Source organism: Ailuropoda melanoleuca, chromosome 12, assembly GCF_002007445.2.
Source record: "Ailuropoda melanoleuca isolate Jingjing chromosome 12, ASM200744v2, whole genome shotgun sequence".
In the NCBI taxonomy this organism is placed as follows: Eukaryota; Metazoa; Chordata; class Mammalia; order Carnivora; family Ursidae; genus Ailuropoda; species Ailuropoda melanoleuca.
Window position 1 is genome coordinate 33,844,131 of NC_048229.1, and position 18,262 is coordinate 33,862,392.

At 55.8% G+C, this 18,262-nt stretch overlaps 1 protein-coding gene across 4 annotated transcripts; it reads right to left on the reverse strand.

Moving 5' to 3' along the window:
* Window positions 1-1,879: 1,879 nt before the first annotated feature.
* On the reverse strand, window positions 1,880-16,948 carry CBLC (Cbl proto-oncogene C). 4 transcript variants are annotated; one of them, XM_019804890.2, is made up of 12 exons: window positions 16,533-16,948; window positions 13,941-14,087; window positions 13,507-13,663; window positions 13,117-13,238; window positions 11,263-11,400; window positions 8,146-8,233; window positions 7,329-7,460; window positions 5,965-6,123; window positions 5,190-5,258; window positions 2,381-2,496; window positions 2,183-2,256; window positions 1,880-2,063 (listed from the first exon to the last, which is right to left on the reverse strand). In XM_019804890.2, the coding sequence occupies exons 1-11, from the start codon at window positions 16,883-16,885 to the stop codon at window positions 2,247-2,249; spliced, it is 1,491 nt and encodes a 496-aa protein (XP_019660449.2). In that variant the 5' UTR covers window positions 16,886-16,948; the 3' UTR covers window positions 1,880-2,063; window positions 2,183-2,246. The 4 variants fall into 4 exon arrangements, with proteins under 4 accessions (XP_019660449.2, XP_019660450.2, XP_019660452.2 ...); XM_019804891.2 differs by lacking the exon at window positions 5,190-5,258; XM_034639216.1 differs by lacking the exons at window positions 1,880-2,063; window positions 2,183-2,256 and having other exon boundaries at window positions 2,426-2,496; window positions 5,965-6,088.
* Between the last annotated feature and the right edge of the window lie 1,314 nt (window positions 16,949-18,262).

An 18,262-nucleotide genomic window follows, 5' to 3' on the forward strand; every position in this document is an offset into this window, starting at 1 on the left:
TATTTATTTATTTTTAAGTAACCTCCACACCCAAAGCGGGGCTTGAAGTCCCAATCCCTAGGTCAAGAGTCACATGCTCTTCCGACTGAACCAGCCAGGCGCCCCGAAATCCTGCTGTGCTTTGAATCAGGAACTGATCATGCCAAGGAAGCAGGGACTGGCTGGTCTACGCCCTTGTGGACCTGGGACACATTCTGTTTTCCCAAGATGCCCGCAACAGTCTCTCTCATTCCATATGCTCTTCTAACAATCTGATCTTGACACCCCCAAGGGGGGGGGGAGCCGACGTCCCTTCCTCTTTCATCTCTGTGCCATGTTGTGACTCTCGTGTATAGTAGTGAATGTGGCAGGAGGGATGTTGCAGGAACTCCCAGGATTAGGTAAAAAGGCCATGCGGCTTCTGCCTGAGTCGCTGGGAGACTCCCCACAAAGTCTGCAGCCACCCTATAAGCAATCAGGCTACCTTAGGCGGCCATGCAGTGGGGAAGCCCAAGCTAGCAAGTGTGGCAACCACACGGCAAGGTCTGACTGCACGGAGCCGTCTGTCCAGCCCCCAGATGCCCTGGCCCAGGCACCACCGGACTGCACCCTGAGCCAGAGCCACCTGAGTCCGTCCCCAAATCCTGGCCCACAGCCACCAAGATGCTGGTGTTCCCCACTAGGTGTTGGCGTGATTTGTCCCAAGCCCCGGCTAGTGAGTGCAGCCTTAGCCTGTTGCCGGGCCGCAGACGCAGCGAGGTGACTGGTTGGTGTCCTGGGGTAATCGGGGCATCAGTGTATCCTCATCAGACCAGTTCTGTGGCGTGATTGGGGCTGGGCTAAGGTTGGAGCCTGCTGCTAGTGGCTCCTTTCCCTTTCACAGCTTACTTTCCTGTCCTGGTTCTCTCATCGCTCCCGGGAATCTGTGAGAAATCCTCTCAGTGAATTCTCTTTCTGTCCCAGCGGCGGCTTCTGTTGCTTGGGACAGGTCTGGGGTGGGGGGCTTCCATGCTCCCTTTACACTGGGATACCTTTTCCACTTCTTTTCAGTCTCAGTTTGGATGCCTCCTCCTGGAGGTCCTCCCTGACCTCCCAGGCTGGCTCAGCTGCTCACTCTGGGCTCCTGTAGCCCCCATTTCTCCCCTCCCACCCCCAGCCCTGCCCACTCTGGGTCATCACTCTGTCACCCACTGGACTGGGAGCCACCAGGGGGCAGTGATCATTGCTATACGTGCCCAGCCTCAGCCAGCCTCACTCAGCTTGGGGCTGGGCACAGGACTGGGCACAGGGGGTGCAGACTGGTTTAAACTGAAGTGGAGGGAGCCTTGGGTCCCTCCGAGATTAGTGATGAGGTGGGGAGACATTTCCTCAGTTTGATTTGGACTGGAAATCATTGGGATCCTTCTCCCAGAGTGGAATGGAGGAAAGAGAGGGATAAGGACACTGGGGCAGGGGTGCCTGGGTGGCGCAGTCGTTAAGCATCTGCCTTCGGCTCAGGGCGTGATCCCGGCGTTATGGGATCGAGTCCCACATCAGCCTTCTCCGCTGGGAGCCTGCTTCTTCCTCTCCCACTCCCCCTGCTTGTGTTCCCTCTCTCACTGGCTGTCTCTCTCTGTCGAATGAATAAATAAAATCTTAAAAAATAAATAAATAAATAAAAAGAACACTGGGGCAAGATAAGGTGCATAACTCTTAAAAGAAATGTGGGCTCTTTTTGACTAGGGCCTTAGTACTCAGATATCTGGATCTGGTTCCACAAAATTGTTTTCCATTAGCGGGGAAAGAGGGTTAGCTGCCTGATTCTCCGAACACTTGGGACTCTGGACTCCTGGGTCTGAGGGAGGGGGCTGGGAGCCTGGACTCCTGGATCCAGAGGAGTTGGGTTACCCACTCGGTCCCCCCAGACTCCTGGGTTAAAGTGTGGGGGGGAATCAGGCCTCAGGGACCCCCGTCCCCAAGGTCAAGCTGCCCCCTGGTGGCTGCCGCACTTTCTCCACATATCAGAAGACAACCAGGCTTGACAGTTTATTATTCACACACCCCTTCCAGCCCCTGGGGCTCCCTTTAGCAGCACATCTGGGGACCTGCAAAAAAGAGAGGTGGGTTAGATAGTATCACAGCCAGGTTGGGGGACAGGGCCGGGACAGGGCCGGGCCAGGCCAAAGGAGGGAACCTGGCTGGGGCTGGGGTGCGGTAGACTCACCGGCTCCCATGCCTGGGTGGCGATCATAGACCCCACGGGGGCAGCCGGAGGGGTGACTTTTCCCTTAGGAGTTCCTGCAGTGGAGAGAGTTTGAAGAAGGGCTGTCAATTTCCTAGGACCAGTGTTTCCCTTCCGCCTCCCCATCCCCTCTTCCCGCACACCCGGGAGTCCCCGGACCCCAGCTGCCTCTCCACTTACCCTGTGGCTCCCTCCCTGGCCTGAGGGCTGGAGGTGATTTGCCATGGGGCTAAGGCCACAGTCTTAATTCTTGGAAAGGAAAAAGGGCCCTGAAGTCTGGGGAGGGCCAGAGGTACCTGGAGGGGAGGAGATTGAGAAATGTCACAGCTGAGCGACAGCTATCTTTCATTTCACAGGTCTGGACAGGGGTATCACATTGGTGGCTGGGGGGAGGAGGAGGGAGGGACAGTACAACAGAACTGTCCCTGGTCCATGCTGTTATTTATCCTAGCACCTCTGGCTTAAGTAGGAAGTTTTGTTTGTCCATCTACCTACCCATCCCTCCATCTATCTATCCATCCATCCATCCATCCATCTCACAAACATTCCCTGAGAATCTACAGTGTGTCAGGCGCTATTCTGGGTCCTGAAGGGACAGCTATGAATCAGGCAGACAAATCTCTGTCCTCATGCAACTGAGGATCTCCTGAGCAAGAGGCTTACCATGAGTAATCAGCGCACGGACAAGGAATTGTCCAGAGAGTGTTAGATGTTCTTCAGGGAACTGAAAGGGGCATGGGGAGAGTGGGGGGTGACTAGGTATGAGCGGCTGGGGAAGGGGGGAATGGAACAGAAGGCCGAGTGTAAGAAGGATGCAGGCAGAGGTCCTGCGATGGGTGGTGGGCTTGCTGGCCTGTTAGAAGAACAGCAGGGGGGGCGCCTGGCTGGCATAGCGGTTAAGCGTCTGCCTTCGGCTCAGGGCGTGATCCCGGCATTATGGGATCGAGCCCCACATCAGGCTTCCGCTATGAGCCTGCTTCTTCCTCTCCCACTCCCCCTGCTTGTGTTCCCTCTCTCGCTGGCTGTCTCTATCTCTGTCAAATAAATAAATAAAATCTTTAAAAAAAAAAGAAGAACAGCAGGGGTCCACTGTGGCTGCCGAGTAGTAGGGGGGATGGTAAGAGGGCGGAGAGGCGGGGAGGAGTCAGATCCCCCAGGCTTTGTGGGCTGCAGAGAGTAGGTCTGCTTTTCCTTGGGGCCCTGGGGAGCAAGTGGGGGCTTCCGAGAGGTCAGGGAGGGGTGTGACCCAGGTGACACACACCCAGTCTTGCCCACTTCAGCAGACCCTGGGGGGCCCGTGCCAGGCTTACTGCCACTCTCCGCATGGAGACAGCGAGGATGGGAGAGGTCCCCAGTGGCCAGCAAGGGGCCAGGGTCCCACTGAGTGACGGTCTTGCAGCCTCGAGGTGGGTTTCAGAGAACAGCAGTGTGGGAGCGGCATATGCGAACCACAGCCACAGTGACACAGCCCCCTTTGCCCCGTGCCCATGGCAGCCCAACCCCCTGCCCCCATGCAGCAGAGACTGGCACGGTGCCCGTTTCACAGACAGGAGATCAGAAGCCCACGGGAATGGAGGATGGAGTCTGGAGTCTACAGCCAGGGGTCTGGGGGGCCAGGCCCGACTCTGTCATCTTGAGCTGGTGACCTCCACATCTGTCTCTGCATAACAGGGACCATAACTGTACCTACCTCCCCGGGTTGTCATGACAATTCAATCAATACGCTCAGAGCAGTGCCAGGCGTAGAGCAAGTCCTACGCACGTTAACTGTTCTCATTCTGGCGGTCACTTGGCCGGGCAGTGACACCTCCCGGGGCCCCCTCCCTTGTGGCAGAATGAAGGGGTAGGAGTTGAGTGGGATCTGAACTGGGCGGGCTTTGGGGAGCGGAGCGGAGGGCATGCCAGGCAGAGGGCCCAGCCGAGGCAAAGGTGCGCCCCTGCGGCCGGAGGAGCCCCATCGGCCCACGGTTCTGGCTGTGCCCCCCTCATTGTCCGCAGGGAGCCGGCTGAGTGCCTCCTAATGTTTCCATTTGCTTTTGGCTGCAGGTCTGGATCTGTTTTTAGCTTCCCTGGCTGCTGTCACCGCCACCCCCCTTCCTGCTGGCTCACTTGTTTGCTGCGGTCAAATAATGTTCCCGGACTTCCTGAGCTGTTTGAAGACAGCCCTGTATTGATTGAATCTTGCGTGTGCTCAGCCTGGGATGCTAACAGAGACGGGCCCCTCCCCAGTGGGCCAGGGGCTCGGAAAATCCTGGGGTAGGAAGCAAGGGGTGGGGGATAAAAGAAGGCTGGGGCTTGCTAAGAAAATAAGCAGATGATTTTAGGGTTCTCTAAGTACTCCCTCCCTGTCCCCAACACAAGATTCTCTTGTATCAGGCTGTGAGGTTTTGGCAAATATGGGCACCTCTCTGAGACTTCTTCCTCTGGAATGTGAAGAGGAGGAACAGTTCTGACTTCGTCAGACGGCTGCTGGGAAGACCCCCTTCAAGGCAGCCATTCAGAGCCTCTTCACTGAATACCAGTTGTGTGTCAGGCACTGTTCTAGACTCTGGAGACATACCAGAGAAGACAAAGTCCAGGAGGGTTGCAGTCTGCTGATGGTGACAGAAAGAGACTCTTTCCTCGGCCAGGTGGTGAAAAGAACTATGGAAATCAGCAGGGAAGGGGCTTGGGGAGGGGGTCTTAGGATCAATAAAGTAGGGTGGTCAGAGAAGGCCTCCCTGAGGAGGAGATGAGAAAGCAAGCCTGGGGAAAGGAGATCCAGGCAGAAGGAACAGCTGGTGCAAAGGCCCTGGGGTAAGACATGCCTGGGATGCTGGAAGGAGAGCCAGGAAGCCAGCGAGGGATAACTAAAGAAGAGAGGGCATAGAAGATTGCCCAGCACCTTGTCAATGGGCGCAAAGGCTAAGTGCTGGGCCTGGGGCCCCTGAGGGACCCCGGGGGCTGAACAAGACCTGAGCTGCCCACCTCAGACCAGTGCCTGACTCACCACTTTCAGCTGGCTTTTAGCTGGGGACACATTCAGCTGAGGGGCCAGTGGGGGAGCAGAGGAAACCACCTAGGAGAGAAGAGGGTGGGGAGGGGATTGTAAGCTGCCACTGTCGTCCCCACTACGTGTCCTTCTGCTTAGAGTCCCAGCATTCAGGCACTCCTCTAGGCTTTGGAGAGAGAATGGAGAAGAAGGCAAAGTCCTAACCCTCAGGAGAGTGAGAGCTCGAGAAGGACGCTGGGCAAGCAAAGGTCCAGGCCCTTAGGACCCCAGAATCCTGTCACCANCTCAGACCCAGGAGTCCAGAACCCCAGCCCCTCCTCCCTCAGACCGAGGAGTCCAGAACCCCAGCCCCTCCTCCCTCAGACCCAGGAGTCCAGAACCCCAGCCCCTCCTCCCTCAGACCCAGGAGTCCAGAACCCCAGCCCCTCCTCCCTCAGACCGAGGAGTCCAGAACCCCAGCCCCTCCTCCCTCAGACCCAGGAGTCCAGAACCCCAGCCCCTCCTCCCTCAGACCCAGGAGTCCAGAACCCCAGCCCCTCCTCCCTCAGACCGAGGAGTCCAGAACCCCAGCCCCTCCTCCCTCAGACCCAGGAGTCCAGGCCCCCAACCCCCTGCTTCCTCAGACCCAGGAGTCCAGGCCCCCAGCCCCTCCTCTCTCAGACACAGTTCAGGCCCCTAGCCCCCTCCTTCTTCTGACTCAGGAGTCCTGTCCTCAGCCCCTCCTCCCTCAGCCCCAGGAGTCCAGTCCCAGCTCCTGCCTGGCCCTGCTCACCTGCCCCAGCTCCTCCTCCCCATCTTCCTGGTCACTGCTCTCTCTCAGGTCCTCGGCAGCGGCCCTGGCTTCCGCTGGCCTCACTTGGAATCGGATACTCACAGCCTCTTGGCCCTTGATCTCTCTGCGGCAGAAGGGGCAGGTCTGGCTGTCGGAGTGCTGGGAGTGGGGTGGGAAGGGATAGGGTGAGGGTCTCCCTGTTCTCCACCATGTCCCTCGGGACCACAAGGGCTTGCCTCCCCAACAGAGTGATGTGCTGAGGAGAGATGGAAGGAAACGGGGCGGGGTGGGGAAGCGAGGAATCGGGAAGAGAGGAGCTGGGGGAGATGCGGGATGGGAAGGGGGATGCGAGCAGAGCTCAAGGTCAGGAAGGGCGCACAAGCAGGGAGCCCAGTGGAGCCAGGGTGTTGTGGGGGGCCCAGCTGTCCACAGGGAATGCCCGAGGCCCTTGCCGGGGCCCATACAAACTGCGGTGAGCCCCGCAGACATCTGCCTCACACCACCACTGGGCCCAATATTGTAGCTCAGCCGGGCCCTGCGGTTCTTATGATCGCAGGACCTACCCCAGCAACAACCACCAGTGAACTCCGAAGAACCAGATCGATTACACGCAGGTCCTGGGGGGCACGCAGCATGCCTGGGACCCCACGGTGAGGTCCCAGGTGGAGACAGAGGGAAGACGCATGCACCCGGGGCTCTGCCTTTATTAGGGGCTGAGTGGGGTGTCTAGGGATTCATGGGTTCACTCTTTATTGGCGAACTTGAGGCATCAGGACATGGGAAGGGAAAAAGCAGGGTCTTAAGGGGTCAGCTATCTGACCAGTTACCCCGGGCTTTCTGAACGGGGAAGCTCATGAGTGGGGCACCCCTGGTTCCTCATTGGCTTGTTTTGCTAGCAGCCATGTCCTACAGCTGGCAATATGTGTATTCAAGTGAATGTCTTAGGAGAACCCCGGTTTCCCAGGGGCCTTGGCAGAGGGCTTCGTGGGCTTGGATCCTCACCATAGCCCTTGGGAGGTTGCTACTATCAGCCCCGTTCTCCAGGGCAGGAGGCTAAGGCTCAGAGAGATGAAGCCACCGGCCCCAGATCGCCCAGCCAGGAGCAAGGCACAAGGAGCCCTTTCCACTAATAATAACACAGCCGGAGAAGGAGGAGCGGAAGTGAGACACAGAGCAAGACGGAGACAGAGGCAAAGACACAGAGACTCTCCCTCATCACTCCTGTGCGACCCTGAGTAAAGCCGGCTCTCCCTGGGCCTCAGTTTCCCCATCTGATCCATGAGGCACGTGGGCAATCCTCTAGGAGAGACTTTCACCATGAAGTGGGGGGAGACTGTGCAGGAAGGCAGGGTGGTCAGACCCACCTGCCAGGCGGCCAGGCAGCGGCTACAGAGTAGGTGCCCACAGGGCTCGATCTTCACGTCCTTGTTGCTCTCAGCGCAGATCTTACAGAGCTCGAACGTGGAGTCCATGGCCCAGTACAGCTGCAGCTGCTCCTAGCGGGCGAGAAGACGGGGGGATGGGAAGCAGGTGTTAGCCATGGGGATACAAGTCAGGACGCAGGAAGAAAAGTCCCAAACTTCTGTGCCAGCCCCGAACCCTCCTAAGTTCAAGGCCGTGTATCCCGCGGCCTCCTACATGTACCTTATTGTGAGACTCAGTCTCCGGGGGTGGGGGGGAGGTCTATACTCAGGGCTGCCAGATTTGGCAACTAAAATACAGGATGCCCTGTTAAATTTGATTTTTGGGTGAACAACGCATAACTTTTTAGGTATAAGTATATCCCAAATACTGTGTGGGATATACTTATACCAAAAGATTTCATTTGTCGTTTCTGTCTCACCCATGGGGTGGCTGTGAAGACTAGGGGCTGTCATGGGTGAAAGCTCAAGTGCACCAGCCACTGTGATAATCTCAGCAGTATCATTTCCTGGTTTAACCCTCACCAAAACCCCTGGGGAGGAGGCAGGAGGAGCCGTATTTTCCAGAGAAGGGACAGAGGCAGAGAGGCCAAGTGACTGAACCCAGGTCACATGGCCACCACACCAGCACAAAAACCCAAGGCCTCTGGGATTCTAGGCCTGACTCTGTGGGAGAGAATTCCTGAGTGGAGGCACAGTGTGGGGGGTGGGGCAGGGAGCAGGGACAGGGGCGGTGGGGGGGCACAGGCTGGGACCTCACCTCTGACACACGGATGTATGGATGGGGTTCCATCTGGTAGAGTTCAGTCAGGTCCGGGTTGTGGTTCTTCCCATCCGGGTAGAGGTAGCTGGGCGAAGGGAAGAGAGGGGGTACCGAGGGCCATCTAACACTTCCCACCCCAGAGGAGCAAGGACTCCCCCCGACTCTGCCACGGGCCCAGGCCCTTGGATGAGTATCTCTCCCATACCCATCGTGGGCCTGGGGATCTTTTCCCTTCCCTCTCCTCACATGGGGACTTTCCAGGGAAGGGCCGTGTCCCCTCAGCCCCACCCAAAAAGGGCACGTTAGACACAGGAGTGTCTCAAGCTCTTGAAACACAATCAGATCAACAGGAACCAGGAAACCGACTGAATCCCAGGCTTCGCCCTCCCGGAGCACCCCTGTGCTTGAGTGTTCAGGCCCAAGTGTAAGAGCGCCTTAGCTCACACATTGCTGGAGTGACCCAATCCCAGTCTTAGCCTAGCAGAATTAGAAGGACCCTGCTAGACCATCTATACTCCTTGCTTCACATATGCTTACTGAGGTTCAGTGCAGGAGAGGTAACAGCTTGAGGCCACACAGACGGGCCAGGAGGGACCCGGGAGCAGGGCTGTGGGCAAGGTCTGAGCACCGGGCTCCACACCCTCTGGGTCACAGCTGCACTCTACCGCGGGGCCACGAATCTCCTGAGCCTGGAGGGTCTGTCGGCCAGCCAGGTAGAGCAGGGCAGGTGCCCCAGGCTGGGCAGCTCTACCTCCCTGCACTCAGTTTTCCTTTCTGTAAAATGGACATGATCATGGCGGGGGCGGGGGGTGCAAAGACTGGTGGCATCCATAAAACGTGTGTGGTATCCTTCCTCCACACCTAAATGCCCCCAAAGAGGGAACTGCTATGATCAACTTTAGACCCCGAAAACCGCCTCACCATGTGGTAGAAGGTGCTTGGAGTCTCTTCGCCTCTCTCAGGGCTTTGATCTTCCCCTGTTTATAATGGGTGGTGGGGTCTGTGTGTTGGGCAGGGGAAGAGGGGGTTAAACTAGATTGATGGTGTTCATACTTATTTTATCTCTAGAATCCTTTTCTCCAATGAAGTCTGACCAGGAACTCAAGACACTGTGCTGGGCGAGAGTCCATATTCTGAGCCTGGCTTCAAATCCCAGCCCGGGAGCTGAGCGGCTGTGTGACCCGGGCAAGTGGCTCAGTCTCTCTGTGCCTCACTTTTTATCGGGGTGTCAAGCAGGGATATACCAGTATAACCAACAGACTTTCATTATTCATGCATTCTGTCTCTGCAAATGTGCCCACCTGCTAACATTTACTTGTCACCCGCAAATCAATAGTCACGGTACTTCTGCGGTCATTCATCGACTGCACATCGTGGCAAAAAATTTGAGCCACCTGACGCGTTTCCGGCTGAGGCTGGAGAAGGCAACACTCTGCCTTTTCGTTTCAGTTCCTTACTCTATGAACGAGTATCCTTATCAGGGCATTTAGTGCCATGACTTTTTGCATTTTTATGCTTTTTTGTTGGTGATTTTGCCATTTTAAATGGCCCCAAGGGAGTCCTGGAGTGCTGGCCAGCGTTCCTAAGCATGAGGCTGGGATGCGTCTTATAGAGAAAATATGGGTGTTAGACGAGCTGCATTTGGACGTTGCTGGCCATGACTTCACTGTAAAAGGACCGACTACATATTAAATAAGGTGTCTTCAGGCAGAAACACACGTGAAGGTTGCTATTGGTTACCAATACGGTAGCAACTGGTTGACAAAAATGTGACCAAATGGGAGGCCTGGCTGGTGCAGTCGGTAGAGCATGTGACTCTCGATCTCGGGGTCGTGAGTTCAAGCCCCATGTTGGGCGTGGAGCTTGCTTAAAATTAAAAAAAAAAAAATGGGACGAGAGTCTTGCAGGAATCTAAACCTGTATGCGCCCCACGAGCAATGGCTCAGTGTTCGGTAATTCAGTGTTTGCCACGACTTTATACCAGAACTACCATTAACAACAAAAGAGAACGGACTGCATACCTAGCTGTCTCCTACGATATCACTTAGGTAAGAATGCTCTGGCTACGGGGTCACGGAGGGCTTCCAGGAGGAGATGAGCAGGAGTTAACAGGTGCAAATGTTCCAAGGAGAGGGAACAGCACAGGCAAAGGCCCAGGATTAAGAGAGAAACTTGGGGGGGAGGGCGCCTGGGTGGCTCAGTCGTTAAGCGTCTGCCTTCAGCTCAGGGCGTGATCCCAGAGTCCTGGGATCGAGCCCCGCATCAGGCTCCTCTGCTGGGAGCCTGCTTCTTCCTCTCCCACTCCCCCTGCTTGTGTTCCCTCTCTCGCTGGCTGTCTCTCTCTCTCTCTCTCTCTCTGTGTCAAATAAATAAATAAAATCTTAAAAAAAAAAAAAGGCAAGCAAGCTCTGGCTAAAGGTTCAGGGAGAGACTCAGGCACCGCACCCGCCTGTTTCCGTTCCTCTCCTACCCAAGGCAGCTTCTGAAAGAGGGCCTGGGGGGCAGCCAAGGTTAGAGGCTGGAAACACCTGTCCAGCTGTTTGCCCAGTTCTTTCTGCTGTGACAGTCTCGATTCTAGAGCAGGATATGGATATCTAGAAGAAAAGCTTTGCAGCAGAATTCCCAGGAATGGAGTGAGGGGAGCCGACTCCCCACATACTTCTCCCAGCCACTTGCTAGCCCACATGGCAGCTCTCTGTGGACTAGAAAAGGCACGCTTGGGGCGCCTGGGTGGCTCAGTCGGTTAGGCTTCCAACTTTTGATTTAAGCTCAGGTCATGATCTCAGGGTTTTGAGATCGAGGCCTGCGTCTGGCTCCACGCTCAGTGCGGAGCCTGCTTGAGAGTCTCCCTCTGCCCCTCCCCCTGCTCACACGCACCGTTCACCGCTCGCGCTCTGTCTCTAAATCAAATTAATAAAATCTTTTAAAAAAAGAAGAAAAGGCACCCCTTCCTCAAGACCCTCGTCTGCCACCTACTGGAACAATACAGTATTGCAAATGTACGATGTCTGCCTTGTGAACTGTGCCCTGAGGGATCTTGGGCAGTGCTCAACATGCACCACCTTTCCAAGTGCATTCTGCTGATACCCTCCCCCTTCCAGGGTGGTGACTCACAAGCCTTCCTTTTGTCCATCCAGGAGTGCTTGGAACAGGGGTTTGTTGAGAGGGATGGTCTGCAGGATGCTGCCATCTGAGCTCACGTATCCAATGGCCCATTGACCCAGGCGAGTGCAGCTGGGCCGGAAGATGTAGCTGGAGGAAGAGGTTGGTAGGACAGGGTGAGGGAATGGTCACCGCCATCCCATCCAGGACTTCCCAGTTGCCCATTCTGTTGGGGATCCAGGTATCTAAGTCCTTGTCCTTCATAACTCAGCCTTCCCACTTTTTAGGCAATGAGCGTTAAGATTCCTGTCCGCCACTGCAGGGGATATCCACCAGTTTACCTGCTTGGCTTTTCACCCTCCTTCACTGGGGCTTAGACAAGGCTTATTCTAGCTTGGCCAATCAGTGCCCCCTGACCATAGTGATGGAAGTCAGCCCTGAGATTTTTGCTTGAAGAAGCAGGAACTAGGTACCCCATTTCTACAGAGGTTGNACATGAACCTGCATGAAGTCTCAACTGCTGGCCCATTTCAAGAGAGAGAGCAGCTCTGGGAAAGATTAAATATTATGTTAAGCATCTGGAATCCAATACTCTTTTTTTTTTTAAAAGATTTTATTTATTTATTCAACAGAGAGATAGAGACAGCCAGCAAGAGAGAGAACACAAGCAGGGGGAGTGGGAGAGGAAGAAGCAGGCTCATAGTGGGAGAGGAAGAAGCAGGCTCATAGCGGAAGAGCCTGATGTGGGGCTTGATCCCATAACGCCGGGATCACGCCCTGAGCTGAAGGCAGACGCTTAACCGCTGTGCCACTCAGGCGCCCCTTTCTAGAAACCTTTTGCCACCATCAGGACAGACGATGTCTGAGAATGAAGCCAACACAGAGAAAAGTAGACGCAGGGAAGACACTGATTCCTGACAATAGCATTAGCACTTGAGCACCTAGATCCAGCTGTGCCTGAAACCCCATACCTGGTCTTTTCAATCACGAGAATTAATCCATCCCTCTTCTTTCCCTTTAAATCAGTCTGAAGTGTAACTGGGAGAGTGCTAGCATACTTGCTGTCCTGAGGTTCTTGTACGTCGTCAGCCCTGCGAAGACTCGAGTGTGACCTCCTACTCTCTTCACCTCCTGGTGTTCCAGAGAGCTCAGCCCCTCAATCGTTAGCCCTCTGGGAGGACCCAACAGCTCAAATTTCCTGGCTTCATTTAAGGACTCAGGTGTTTGGATCCCAGTCTCCTACCCCAGCAGGTGTGTGTGTGGGGGGGTCATATTAAAAAATATTTAATAGATGGCATAATATGAGCTCTGACTCATCAGAAATGGATCTTATCCCAGGGCAGGGTCTTCAGGTCCCCAGCCAGACCACCCTTCAGCTGCCGGATTGTGAGAGTGTCAGCAGAATGCACTTTGAAAGGTGGTGCGTGTTGAGCACTGCCCAAGATCATCGGGCTCCTGGGAGGTCCCAGGAGATGAGGCAGACTGGCCGGAGGCACTCAGCATCCTACCTCTCAGTTCTTGGCAATCTGGGGCCCCAGGTATGTCAGCCCTTCAGCTTTTTTTTTTTTAATATTTTATTTATTTATGTGACAGAGAGACAGCCAGCGAGAGAGGGAACACAGCAGGGGGAGTGGGAAAGGAAGAAGCAGGCTCCCAGCGGAGGAGCCCGATGTGGGACTCGATCCCGGAATGCTGGGATCACGCCCTGAGCCGAAGGCAGACGCTTAATGACTGCGCTACTCAGGCGCCCCTCAGCCCTTCAGCTTTTACTCCCAAAGGCTAGCTGGGCTCCCATAACACCCCAGCCCAGGATCCAGACCCTGGAGCCCCCAGCAGCCTCCTCCTCCCGAGGCCTGGCCCTTTTACCTGCCTGGCTTGTCTCTGTAGGTCTGCAGACGCGCTTGGACCTCATCATATGTGAGGAAGGCCATGTAGCCCGGATGGTTGACCGCCAGGAGCTGCCAGTTCTTCAGCAGTGTTGGCCACGGCTGGAGCGGGGCAGCACGCGGGTCAGGGAGGGGCCGAGGAAGCCGCCCACACCTCTTGCCTCCCACGGTCTCAGACCCAGCCGCTTGGCTTACACCCGGGGTGGGCCTCAGGAATCTGTTATACAAAAGACCCCAGATCCTCCCTTTCCCAGGAACCATGCATCCTGGATCCCAGCCCCCCTTCCCTCAGACCCAGGAGGTCATGTTCCCAAGCTCTCCTTCCCCCAGGACCCAAGAGTCTGGGCTTCCAGCCTTGGCCTTCACTGACCCGGAAGAGCCTGGTGAAGATGTCAAACTCGAAGACGGACACGTGGCCGCTGCAGGTGAGGTTAATGGTGGAGCGCAAGGCCAGGGCCGTGGAGCCCGATTCCACTGGGTGGCAGGTGCACAAGAGCGACTCAAACTCAGCCCAGGGCAGCACACACCTGGATGGAGGGGGGTGGGGTATGCAGCTGAGGCCTCTGGGAACCCAGGATGGGAAGACCTCTAGGAAGGAGGCAGCTGGGGGCAAGGACTCCTGGGTCTGAGGGAGGAGGAGGCTGGGGGTCTGATTTCTGGGTCTGAGGGAGAGGGCAGCTGGGGGTGAGGGCTCCCGGGTCTGAGGGAGGAGGTAGCTGGGGGCAAGGACTCCTGGGTTGCCTAGGGCAGGGATGGGATGAGGCTCCGGGAGCTAAGGGGCCCCGGGGACAGGTGCTCACTCACCGGGCTCCACAGTGCTCCCTCCAGAAGGTGTGGGCCGGGGCCTTGGTGAGCTGGTACGTGTGTCCACAGTACTTTCCCTTGGGGAAGAGCGCGCCCAGTTCCGCGTGCATGTAACTGAAGATGAGGGCCAGCTTGGCCAGCTGTCGCCTGTGGGGATGGGCTCTGAGGACCTGGGCTGGACCTTGGGGCTCCCACTGACACTTGCACCCGCTGTGGGGGACACCCACAAGCACCAGGCCCCCAGACTCTATAACCATTCAGTGAAGGGTAAAAGTCGATTCCAAGACAGCCTATGGCAGTCCCGACACCTCCCCTCTGCGAACCTCGGTTTCTTTATCTGTGAAGGAAAGGGAGGCACTGCCCAATATCCAAGTCACCCTCCAGCAAACAGATCCCAGCCTCCAGCTGCAGCCCACAGGGGCGGGAGGAGAAGCCCTGCCTTGTCAGAGGGGGAGCCCACGAGAGCTGAGGGCATTGGGAGGGGTCTGCGAGCAGGTCACGCTTGGAACCTTCTTGGTTTTAGCAGCCCTGGGAGGTGGACCCCTGTGCTTTCTCCTGCCAGCTGCCTCCCTGGGGGTATGGGTCAGGAAGTGGGGAGCAGCAAAGGGTAATTCTGACACTTAGCTGCGACATATTGGAAAGGTTCCTTTTCTCCCCCTTGCATCAGTTTCCTCAATTGTGAAATGGGCGTAAGTGCAGGATAAGTACAGCCCCTGTCTCAGAGCGGGAGCAGTGAGGATTCTTCCTTGTCTTCTGAGCACAGAAAATGCACAGCGTACCTGGCGTGCAGCCGGCACCCAATGCACGTTCAATATTATTAGTGACTTTTAAAGATTCTATTTATTTGAGAGAGAGAATGAGCACGAGAGAGAGAGAGAGAGAGAGAGAGAGCACATGAGCAGGGACAGAGGGAGAGGGACAAGCAGACTCCCCGCTGAGGAGGGAGCCCCATGCGGGACTTGATCCCAGAACCCTGGGATCATGACCTGAGCCGAAGACAGATGCTTAACCAACTGAGTCACACAGGTGCCCCAGATTTTGGAAACTTAGTGGGAAAAAAAAAAAAAAGAATGTGAGCTATCTCATTAATTATTGCTTTATATCGATTACAAGCTGAGATGATGGTATTTTGGATACTGTGAGTTAAATAAAGGGAATGTTATTAAAACTCACTGCATCTGTTAAAAAGAAAACTTTCTTGGGGTGCCTGGCTGGCTCAGTCAGTGGAGCAGGTGACTCTTGATCTCGGGGCTGTGAGTTCGAGTCCCATGTTGGGTGGAGAAATTACTTAAAAATCCTAAAAAAAATCCTTCTGTAATATGCCTACTAGAAAATAAAAAATTACATATGTTGGTTGCATTAGATTTTTAGTGGGGCGTGTTGTTCTAGAATCTTCTGCAGAGAGTTGCTAGGACCCTAGGAACTCTAGAACACTCACTCAGACACTCACTAAGCCCCTATGCTTCCTAGTTTCTAGACCAGTGATTCTCAGTGGAGTTACACCACCTTTTTAAGGAGCTTCTAGAAATTTACTTGACATGGTGATTACAGTAAGGAGGCTAAATTGTGGGGGACAATCCCCTCTAGCAAAATTTGCCCACACTCCACTTGGTGTCCCATCAGGCATCTGTGAAAGTGGAAAATCTATTTAAAATTATCTAAACCTAAAACCCAATTCCACTGGGAGCATTTTCTGCCCATTTTAAATTTATAGTGAATTTTACAGAAATTCAGGCATCCTATACATGGAAGGAAGACTGGTTCAGTGACATAGGGATTCTCCCTAGAGGTGGAGTGTGGGACTAGCCAATTCTGCTTCCCAGAGTAATTATAATCGTGTGTTGGCATTTTCATTTGAAACACATAACGTTATTATGAAGGGCATTCTTTTTTTTTTTAATCATCCCTTTTAATACAGTTTGGGTATTATAGTGATATTTTAAAAATGATGGGTAGGTAAGTAGTTTAACTATGCATTTCATTTCAGGACGAATTGGAGGAGACAAAAGTATTTGCCTGACAGGGTTGACAGCCATTGGTCCAGACCTTGCTTTGTTCTGGGCTCGAGACCCCAGACCTCATCTGCTCCTGTCAGCAGCCCCTTCCCCAGGTTTCAGGAGGGGGGGGTGCTATAGATAAACCCAAGTCCAGAGTTAGCTGTTCCTCAGGAACCAAGACCAGGGTGCCCTGTGCCCCTAGGCAGGGGCAGTGATGGGGATGTCAGTCTAACCCTCCCCAGACAAGAAGTTCCCTGGGGTCCCCACATTCCCAGGGTGTGTGTCTAGGCCTCTGGGAGAGTGGGGCAATGTGAAGCGGGTTGCTGGGTGGCCAAGAAAGAGGGGAAGTGGGGAACTGAGGGCATAGGTGCCCAAAGAAAGAAAAAAAATGGGTTGCTCAGTTTTCCAGGTTCTCAGGGAGAGGGGGCTGGGACTTGGACCTCTGGGTCTGAGAAAGGAGGGGCTGGGGGCCTGGACCCCTGGGTCTGAGGGAAGAAGGGGCTGGGGGCCTGGACCCCTGGGTCTGACGGAGGAGGGGCTGGGGGCCTGGACTCCTGAGCCCATCTTTTTTTCTGGGGCGAGGGCGGCTGCTCACCTGAGTCTGGAGCCCTCCCGGAAGAGCTCGTCGTTGGCACTCTTCCCACCCCGGGGTGGCAGCAGTGCCGCCACCTGTCTGCTCTTGGCCTCTAGGTTGTGAAGGTAGACGATGAGAAAGTCCCTGGCGCCACCGGGACCCTCGGGGCCGCCTCCGCCGGCCGCCCGCCGGGCGTGGGCCACCTGGCGTAGCAGCTGCGCGAGGCGGGGCAGCAGGTCTCGCAGCGAGGGGGGACTGGAGGCAAGCCGGGGGTCCCCGCATTGCTCTTCCAGGCGCTGCAGCATTCTCACCGCCCGGCCAAGCGCGCGGGCCTCGCCCCACTGCCGCCCCCAGGGGGCTGCCGCCGCAGCCATGGGTCCCTCGGCTTCCCCGGGAGGTAGGCGGGCGTCGGGCAAAGGTGCGGCTTCGCCCAGGGTGGGGGCGGGACCCGGAGCGAAAGGTGAGGGGGCGGGCCCTGGGGAAGCAGGGAGGGGACGGCACGTACCTGCGCCTCTCGAGGGGGCGGAGTCTGGGGGGATCTGGCACCTGGGTTGCTAGAGATGGGGTTCGAAAGTCTGAGCCCCTAAAAAGAGCTGGATGGGGCGGCTGCGGTGGGTGGAGATAGGAGGAGACTCGTCAATGGGTAGGAACTGTAGGTAGGACTCCTGGGCCACTTCTGAGACCGACTGGGGGCTGGGTCCCAAGGTTGCAGTGGAGGAGGGGCTGGGGGAGACCTGAGGCTTTTGGGGGCTGGGGGTAGTGGGGGGAGTTTAGCAATCCAAACCCTGCGGGGAGGTGGGGCTGGGACGGGGCAATCCTGGGGCTTTGAGACCCAGGTTTGGATCTTTGGCTGTGGGATGGGATTAAAGGTAAGAGAACTGAGCTTTTTAGGACTAAAGGTCGGGGAGATAGTGAGATCCCTTTGTCCCGGACAAGGAAAGCATAGCACGACCAGACCCCTTGGTTCTCTGGTAGCAGGGATTGGATGTCTAAGGGAGCAAGAATTTGGCAATATATTTCCTGAGTCCCCACGTGAGGGGCCTGCGGGAAATCAGGCTAGAGTTGAGACACCCAGAGTTCCAGAGGAGGTGGGCCCCTGGGCCCCAGGAGATGAGGCGGGAAGATGGGGTTCAAGAATGCGGGGGTCGAGGCGCGGCTGGTAGGCTCCCGGCTGGAGGAATGTGGTTTTCTCCCCAACCAGCTCAACTTGAAGCGTCCACCTAGCACTGGCTGTGCTCTGGGCGGCCACCCGGGGGCGCCGTGGGCCGGGCCGCCCCTGCGCCCCAGGCATCTCTTTGAGGTGGAGGAAGGGGATGAGCTCAGCTCTCATCCTAAACCCATTTCTCCACTCGGCCCTCATTCCGTCTTAGACCCCGAGAATTCTTTTTTTTTTTTTTTTTTTTTTTTTTTTTTAATCAGAGAGAGCACAAGCAGGGGGAGCTGCAGGCCTTCCCACTGAGGAGGGAGCCCGATGCAGGACTCGATCCCAGGACCCTGGGATCATGAGCTGAGCAGAAGGCAGACGCTTAACCGGCTGAGCCACCCAGGTGTCCCTTTAGACCCCCGAGAATTCTTCACTTACAGGATCTTCAGTGTTATATCTCAGATCCAGCGGAGACCCGGTCTTTGCAGTCAGGATGGCGGGGTCCGTTTTCTAGCTTCTGGCGTTTCTGCCCTCTCTGAGCCTGTTTCCTCTTCCAGAAATAGGATGAAAACCCATTGGCCTGGCAAAAAGTCAGGTTTTTGACTAT

What these genes read in the sequence shown, in the direction of transcription:
- CBLC (XM_019804890.2), bottom strand. Translation starts at nt 16,885, where the DNA reads ATGGCTGCGGCGGCAGCCCCCTGGGGGCGGCAGTGGGGCGAGGCCCGC. An exon ending in CGGGAGGGCTCCAGACTCAG is followed by an intron (nt 14,088 to 16,532) that starts GTGAGCAGCCGC and finishes CCATCCCCACAG; the next exon opens with GCGACAGCTGGCCAAGCTGG. An exon ending in TACAGAGACAAGCCAGGCAG is followed by an intron (nt 11,401 to 13,116) that starts GTAAAAGGGCCA and finishes CTCTTCCTCCAG; the next exon opens with CTACATCTTCCGGCCCAGCT.